The 9,189-nt window shown below is 41.3% G+C and overlaps 1 protein-coding gene across 1 annotated transcript; it reads left to right on the top strand.

Annotated features, from left to right (window-relative positions):
• The first annotated feature begins 200 nt into the window (after window positions 1-200).
• Window positions 201-2,216, top strand: LOC127081389 (uncharacterized). The gene has a single exon (XM_051021649.1). The coding sequence runs from the start codon at window positions 201-203 to the stop codon at window positions 2,214-2,216; it is 2,016 nt and encodes a 671-aa protein (XP_050877606.1).
• Window positions 2,217-9,189: the final 6,973 nt, after the last annotated feature.

Raw genomic sequence — 9,189 nt, 5'->3', positions numbered from 1 at the left:
TGGACGAATTCCAGGATCAGTTTGTGGAATTACAAAAAGAGATAAAAGCTCTTCGTGGGAAAGAACTGTTTGGCAGAGATGTAAATGATATGTGTTTGGTTCCAGACGTAAGGATGCCAGCAAAATTTAAACTACCAGAATTTGAAAAGTACAAAGGAAGTTCTTGTCCACAGACCCATTTGGTTATGTACGTGCGAAAGATGTCAATGTACACCAACGACCAAAGGATGCTCATTCATTGTTTTCAAGACAGCCTTACCGGTGCAGCTTTACGCTGGTATATGGGATTAGACAGTTCTCAGATCAAGACTTTCAACGATTTAGGTGAGGCCTTTATCAAACATTACAAATACAACCTTGATAATGTGCCAGACCGAGATCAGTTGAGGTCCATGCAACAAAGAGAAAAGGAGACATTCCGTGAATACGCGCAAAGGTGGCGCGAAATTGCAGCACAGGTTGTTCCACCTATGGAAGAAAAGGAGATGACGAAAGTGTTCTTAAAGACTCTTGATACTTTTTATTACGAGAGGATGATTGCAAGCGCTCCTACAGACTTTACTGACATGGTAAACATGGGAGTCCGTTTAGAGGAAGCAGTTCGAGAAGGGCGTCTAGTCAGAGAAGGAAGTTCATCTTCAAGCGGGGCAAAGAGGTACGGCGGTTTTATGAAAAAGAAGGAACAAGAAACTAATGCTGTGTCCTATAATCATCCAAGAAGGATCAATTATCCTTACCATTCCCAACACCAACATATAGCAGCCATGACTCCAGTAATCACTTCCGCTCCAGTTCAAGTCCAATACCCTCAGCAGCGTACCAACCGCTTCCAACAGAATACTCAATATCAGCAACAACATCAACCTCAACAACATCAACATCAGTTACAACAACGTCCACCACAGCAACAAAGAAGAACCAATTTTGATCCAATTCCGATGTCATATGCAGAACTGTATCCAGCTTTGATCACTAATAACCTTGTGCAACCACGACCACGACCTCCTGTACCAGAAGTGATACCTTGGTGGTACAAGCCAGAGGTATCTTGTCCCTTTCATCAGAATGCTCCAGGTCATGACTTAGACAACTGTTTTGCTTTAAAGTTGGAAGTACAGAAGTTGACAAGAGCAGGTATCCTGACCTTCAAGAGCATGGGTCCCAATGTGAAGGACAATCCAATGCCAAGTCATGGTCCTTCATCAGTTAACAATATAGAAGTTTGTCTCAATAAACAACGTGTTACGAAGATAGAGGAGATTCGGCAGTCTTTGGTTGAAATTCATTCTGTTTTATGTGCTCATGGTCTATTCCAACATGACCACCAGATCTGTGGTACATGTTTAGTCAATTCAAGAGGTTGTAGAAAGATTCAAGATGATTTGCAAGGCGTCCTTGATCAGGGTTTGATTCAGATTTCTAGACAAGTGAGTTCTCCAGAATCACAAGAACAAGAGGTGAATGTCATCATTCCTTGCTTCAACATTCCAGAGAAAGTAGAGATAGCTTATCATCCGAGGGAGCCAGTGGTGATTTGCCCTCCGGACCCAATGCCTTACACTTCAGATAAAGCGGTCCCCTACCACTATACAGCAACTATTATTGAGAACGGTAAAGAGGTCGAGATTAAAACCTTAGCCTCAGTTACCAATATCACAGCAAATAGCCGAATGACGCGCAGTGGCCGCGTGTTCGCTCCGCCGGTTATCCCAAGTAGAAATGTTGAGAAAGATCCGGTAGTCGTGGTACCAGTGACAAGAGAAGCAGAAGGGCAAACAAGCAATTCAACCCTTGACAAAGAAACAGATGAACTACTCAGAATTATCAAGCTCAGTGACTACAAAGTGGTAGATCAGTTGCTACAGACACCGTCAAAAATCTCGATCCTGTCCTTATTATTGAACTCAGCTGTCCACAGAGAAGCACTACTGAAGGTGCTTGATCAAGCCTTTGTAGAACAGGATATAACAGCAGAGCAGTTCAACAATGTTGTAGGCAGCATCACTTCGTGCAATGGCTTAGGCTTTTGTGATGAAGAACTGCCAGAAGAAGGAAAGAATCACAACTTCGCTCTCCATATCTCAGCCAATTGTCAAGGGGATTCTTTGTCTAATATCCTAATTGACACCGGTTCATCTCTGAATGTCATGCCCAAGTCTACCTTGTTGAAGCTAAAGTACAAAGGGGGCAAATGCGGCACAGTGGAATTATTGTGAAAGCGTTCGATGGATCAAGAAAACAGTCATTGGAGAAGTTGATTTGCCTATTGGTATTGGACCACACGTATTCCAGATCACTTTCCAGGTTATGGACATAGTGCCAGCTTATAGCTGTCTGCTCGGACGCCCATGGATTCACAGGCGGGTGCCATTACATCCACGTTACACCAAAAGTTAAAGTTTGTCAAGAATGGGCAAATAGTGACGGTTAATGGGGAGCAGGCTATGCTGATTAGCCACCTTTCATCGTTTAGTGTGATAGAAGTAGACGAGACGGCTGTTCAAACTCCATTTCAGGCCCTGACCATCGATGATTACAAGAAAAGTGAAGGTTCAATCGCGTCATTCAAAGACGCCCAGCAGATTGTCAAGACAGGTCCTACAGAAATGTGGGGCAAGGTGATAGAGTTGCCAGAAAACGTTAACCATGCAGGATTAGGCTTTGTTGATGGAAAACAAGTGCAGACTTCAGTGGTGCGACCTTTCAAAGATATCTTTCACAGCGGTGGGTTTATCAACATGGTAGCAGTTGAGGAGGATACTTTTGAGGGAAAGACAGAAGACGAAGGCCCCAGATTTGTGACACCAGGAGTAGTTATGAAGAACTGGACCGCAGTTGACATCCCACATTGTGTCCACATATCAAAGTAATTAAGCTTTTCAGTTTTCAAAAATCTTCCGCTTTAGCCCAAAGCGCGAAGCATTAATTTTGTAAAATGGGCACTTTTGTCAAAAACGTACTATCCATGAAAAAGATCTTTTGTGTTCCTATACACTTGTGTCCTTTTATCTTTTCAGCTTTTTCGGAAAATGGTAACACAAAAAAAAACCTTAAAAAGAACACATTTTTGCATGTCATGGTCAGTCCTCTAAAAACAATTGTTTGTACAGGTTACTTAAACCCGTTGAACACAATGACATCATGCCCTCTCCCAACTTTGAACATTCTGTATTCGAAGCTGAAGAGGAAGAGTGGGATGAGATTCCAGAAGAGGTCGCCCGCCAGCTTGAAAATGAAGAAGACACTATTCAGCCATACAAGGAGCCTTTGGAAACAGTCAACTTGGGTTCGGAAGAAAATGTGAAAGAAGTCAAAATTGGAGCATTGTTATCCCCACAGGTCAAGGAGCAATTGATCAGCCTGTTGAAAGAGTATGTAGATGTGTTTGCTTGGTCTTATCAAGATATGCCTGGTCTCGACACTGACATCGTAGAGCACAAGCTACCTTTGAAGCCAGAATGTCCACCGGTCAAACAAAATTAAGAAGAACACATCCAGATATGGCCGTCAAAATTAAAGAAGAAGTTCTGAAGCAAATAGATGCTGGTTTTCTTGCCACTTCAGTGTATCCAGAGTGGATAGCAAATATTGTGCCAGTTCCTAAGAAGGACGGGAAGGTACGAATGTGTGTCGACTATCGTGACTTAAATAGAGCAAGCCCAAAGGATGATTTCCCCCTGCCTCACATTGACATGTTGGTAGACAATACAGCAAAGTTTGACATATTCTCCTTCATGGACGGATTCTCCGGGTATAACCAGATCAAAATGGCTCCCGAAGACATGCAAAAACTACATTCATAACACCATGGGGAACATTCTGTTATCAAGTGATGCCGTTTGGGTTGAAGAACGCAGGTGCTACTTACCAGCGAGCCATGACAACGCTCTTTCACGACATGATGCACAAAGAGATTGAGGTTTATGTGGATGACATGATCGCGAAGTCTCGTTCAGAAGAAGGTCACTTAGTAGATCTATTGAAGCTGTTTCAACGATTGAGGAAGTTCCGTCTTCGCCTCAATCCGAACAAATGCACATTTGGCGTCAGGTCAGGTAAACTCTTGGGCTTCATTGTCGGCCAAAAAGGCATTGAAGTTGATCCAGATAAAGTAAAAGCTATCCAAGAGATGCACGCACCAAAAACAGAAAGGCAAGTGAGAGGTTTTCTAGGACGATTGAATTACATATCCCGGTTTATTTCTCACATGACTGCCACTTGTGAACCTATCTTCAAATTACTGAGAAAGAGTCAGAATTGTGTTTGGACAGAGGATTGTCAGAAAGCATTTGACAATATCAAAGAGTACCTCATGGAGCCTCCTATCTTGTTACCACCTGTTGCTGGAAGACCGTTGGTTATGTATTTGACAGTGCTTGAGAATTCTATGGGTTGTATTCTGGGTCAACAAGATGAAACTGGAAAGAAAGAGCATGCCATTTACTACTTAAGCAAGAAATTTACTGACTGTGAATCACGATACTCCTTACTCGAGAAGACATGTTGTGCATTGGCTTGGGCTGCTAAGAGATTGAGGCAGTATATGTTAAGTCACACCACTTGGTTGATATCCAAAATGGATCCAATCAAGTACATTTTTGAGAAGCCTGCACTCACTGGTAAGATTGCAAGATGGCAGATGCTGTTATCAGAATACGACATTGAGTATCATACCCAGAAAGCTATCAAGAGCAGTGTGTTAGCCGAGTACCTTGCTCACCAACCCGTTGAAGATCACAATGATAATGAGGATGAGTTTCCTGATGAAGATGTCATGTTCCTAAAATCCAGAGATTGTGAAGAGCCACTTCCTGAAGAAGGACCTGAACCAGATTCTCAATGGGGTTTAGTATTTGATGGAGCTTCCAACGCTTATGGACATGGAGTAGGTGCAGTCATTATCGCTCCAGAAGGTTCTCATATTCCTTTCACGGCAAGAATTTGTTTTGAATGTACAAACAACATTGCTGAATATGAAGCCTGTATCATGGGTCTTGAAGAAGCCATTGACCTCCGCATCAAAAATCTTACTGTTTATGGTGACTCAGCGTTAGTTATCAATCAGATCAAAGGAGAATGGGAAACACGCCACCCTGGCTTGATCCCATACAAAGACTATGCAAGAAGATTGTTGACTTTCTTCACCAAGGTTGAGTTGCATCACATTCCTCGGGATGAGAATCAGATGGCGGATGCTCTAGCTACGTTGTCTTCAATGTATCAAGTGGGTTTTCCAAACGAAGTACCCAGAATTGTGATCAAGCGACTTGATAGACCAGCACATGTGTTTACAGCTGAGGCCAGTTTTGATGATAAACCATGGTACCACGATATCAAGCATTTCCTTCAGACTCAGGAGTATCCTCTTGGAGCAACAGAAAAAGATAAAAAGACTTTGAGAAGATTGTCAGGCAGTTTCTTCCTTAATCAGAATGTGCTCTATAAGAGGAATTATGACATGGTCTTACTCAGATGTGTTGACAAAAAGGAAGCAGAAATGTTGATGAAAGAAGTTCACGAAGGGTCCTTTGGTACTCATGCAAATGGCCACTCTATGTCAAGAAAGATGTTGAGAGCTGGTTACTACTGGTTGACCATGGAATCAGATTGCTACAAATTTGTAAAGAAGTGTCACAAATGTCAGATCTACGCTGATAAGGTTCATGTACCACCAACCTTTTTGAATGTGATTTCTGCTCCTTGGCCATTCTCAATGTGGGACATTGACATGATCGGTATGATTGAACCCAAAGCTTCCAACGGACACCGTTTCATTCTCGTGGCAATTGATTACTTCACCAAATGGGTGGAAGCAGCTTCGTATGCAAAGGTGACAAAGCAAGTGGTGGTCAGATTCATCAAAAATAATCTCATTTGCCGATATGGCATTCCAAACAAGATCATCACTGACAATGGCTCCAATCTGAACAACAAAATGATGGATGAATTATGTGAAAGTTTCAAGATCGAGCATCACAACTCTTCTCCTTACCGTCCCAAGATGAATGGGGCAGTTGAAGCTGCAAATAAGAATATCAAGAAGATCATTCAAAAGATGGTTGTTACCTACAAAGATTGGCATGAAATGCTGCCTTTTGCACTACACGGATATAGAACATCAGTCCGTACTTCAACTGGGGCAACCCCATTTTCACTTGTATACGGTATGGAAGCTGTGTTACCGATAGAGGTTGAAATTCCATCAATGAGGATACTAATGGAAACTCAGTTGTCAGAGGCTGAATGGTGTCAAAGCAGATACGATCAGTTGAATTTGATTGAAGAAAAAAGAATGACTGCCTTGTGCCATGGACAGTTATATCAAAAGAGAATGAAGCAGGCATTTGATAGGAAGGTTAAGCCGAGAGAATTCAAAGAGGGTGACCTTGTACTCAAGAAGATGATACTATTTCACAATGATTCTAGGGGCAAGTGAACTCCTAACTATGAAGGACCCTATGTTGTCAAGAAAGCCTTCTCAGGCGGTGCTTTAATTCTTACAAACATGGATGGTGAAGAGCTTCCACGTCCCGTGAATACAGATGCAGTCAAGAAATACTTCGCCTAAAAAATGAAAAGAACAGCTCGCTAAGTTGAAAACCCGAAAGGGCGGCTTAGGCAAAAATGAGCGTCTCGGTGGACTGAAAACCTGAAAGGGCGGTCCAGGCAAAAATTAGAGACATAAAAAACAAAGAAATATTATCCCGGTAGATTGAAAACCCGAAAGGGCAATCTAGGCAAAAGTTAGGGATTTCAGGCAAGTAACTGCATAACGGAGACAAGATCATTGAAGTATCAGAATATTTTCAACAGTTCTCCAACTTTCTTAAGGCTGCAATACAGGTTTCAAAAGTGGAAGAGAGAATGATGTCATTGTAGTTCAACGTACCCTTTTTCCACGAAATTACCATTTTCCAATTTGTAAAGATATATGGAATCATGTTGTTGGCTGATTACCATCCTATCAAATCAATTTGAGCCTTTCTATATTTCTTGGCACTCTTAATTTTCATTTCAATTTACGAAAGTTCTTTTACTTTGACAGATATGTTTTGAAACAAAAGTTTTGAATTAAAAACAGTTTTTGAAAACTATAAAGATTATTTACTTTGATTTGTGGACATCAATAAAAGGATTGAGACATGCGGTCCCAGTAATTCTAAAATCATGTGATTCCAACTAGACATGTTCATGTTACTATCCTCATATGTATATGATGAAAAGATCTCCACAGGTGTCTTAGCAGTAATATTTCTCCAGCAGAGGTTGTGATTCTGGATATCCCCAGTTTTGCTTCCTAGTTTTCCTCAAGAGATCATGCAAGAAATATTTCAAGAAGATTGTTCCCTTCACTTGGGGCATGAAGACTCCCCGGTTAATTGATCATGAAGACTTTGATCCAGGTTTTAAGTTACAGATTTGGCCTATGGGATTACTACAGGTATTTCCCCAGTAATTTATTAAGGAGGGATCAGCAATGTCCCCAGCAGAGGATGAGAAGGAAGCTTTGATTTCCCCGAGCAGGAGTAATACAGAGGTCTCCATCCCTCAGCGAGTGAAGAAAGTTGATATTCAGAAACTACAAGGAATCTCCTGTTGTTTCTATATCCATTCAATAGAAGGATATGTCTCCTCCTCAGTAATGTTTTGTAGTAAAGAAGAGTGTGTTGCATTTTAAGCAAATTCAAGAATTGCAGGACTTCTCTTACAATATCATCTTATTTCCAGAGGATAACACCTTGTATCCCCAGCGGAGTCCTCAGAAAGGTCCAATCCTCATATACCTCACAAATTCAAGAACCACAGGGAATCTCCTGCATTTTTGAAGTAGAAGGCATCTCCATTCTTCTACGGAATCCTCAGCAGAGACAGACTTTTAAAGAAACCTGGATATGGTGCTCTTGTACCAATTCCCCAGCAAGTCTTTGTACTACTCCCCAGCGAGTCTTAGTGCAAATCTCCAGCAAGTCCTTATGCAGCTGTTAACATTTTTAGTTATTCCTAGTTTTGTCTGTCCATCATGCATTCATTACTAAATATTCATGCGTATCTATGACATATCATGCTTGCATTCATATGCACCTTGTTTCCTTGTTTATATTGTGGGTTGAGTCAATCTCTCCATATAGAGTATCCTCATAAGCAGCAAAATACCTTTTATTGGTCATGTTCCCCACAGAGATCTATGCCTCGTGGAAGATGGTTGTTTCAGTTGTAAATCCTGATGAGTTCATTCCTCTTCAGTTGAAGTCTTGTTTGACCGTTTCATTCTAGTTATATCCTAGTTTGAACCTCGTGTCTCCAGATAAAGCTCAGAAATTGCCAGTAAAAGAAGGAAACAATATAGTCTTTGTGACTCTCATTCAGTAAAACAGACATGACAGATATTGTGTCCAAGTCCTTTATACCTTCATCTTTGAGTTGGTACCCATTACAAACTTGAGTTACCTACATCCATGAGTGGTAACCTTTGTTATCCCTCAGATAAATTAATTACTACCTCCATCTATGAGTTGATAACATCCTCACAGAAAGTTCCATGGTTCTACCTGCACCTTTGAGCTGGTAGCGTGCTTTCGTCTTTGAGTTTAGCACAGATTCCTTTTGATTCCACCTTCGTCTTTGAGTTGGTGAAGTACCTGCAACTTTGAGCTGGTAATATGCATTCATCTTTGAGTTAGCAAGATTTCTTTTGATTCCACCTTCGTCTTTGAGTTGGTGAAGTACCGTCGTCTATGAGCTGGTAGTGTGCATTCATCTTTGAGCTTGCACAGGTTTCTTTTGATTCCATCTTCGTCTTTGAGTTGATGGAATACCTTCATCTATGAGTTAGGTACACTTTATCCTGTTACCTTCATCTTTAAGCTGGTAACGTGCTTTCATCTTTGAGTTAGCACAATTTTCTTATGTTTCCATCTCCGTCTTTGAGTTGATGGAGTACCTTCATCTATGATTTAGGTACATAGTGAGCCCTCATCTATGAGCTGGTAGTATGCGTTCATCTTTGAGTTCGCACATTTTCCTGTGATTCCATCTTCGTCTTTGAGTTGATGGAGTACCTTCATCTATGAGAGGGTATGTTTGATCCTTGTTGAACTGATAGTGTGCTTTCATCTTTGAGTCTGCACAGATAACTTCTGATTCCATCTTCGTCTTTGAGTTGATGGAGTACCTTCATCTATGAGTTAG

This window comes from Lathyrus oleraceus, chromosome 5 (genome assembly GCF_024323335.1).
Source record: "Lathyrus oleraceus cultivar Zhongwan6 chromosome 5, CAAS_Psat_ZW6_1.0, whole genome shotgun sequence".
NCBI lineage: Eukaryota > Viridiplantae > Streptophyta > Magnoliopsida > Fabales > Fabaceae > Lathyrus > Lathyrus oleraceus.
This window is presented reverse-complemented; position numbering and strand designations above follow the sequence as displayed.

What these genes read in the sequence shown, in the direction of transcription:
- LOC127081389 (XM_051021649.1), top strand. Translation starts at nt 201, where the DNA reads ATGTCAATGTACACCAACGACCAAAGGATGCTCATTCATTGTTTTCAA.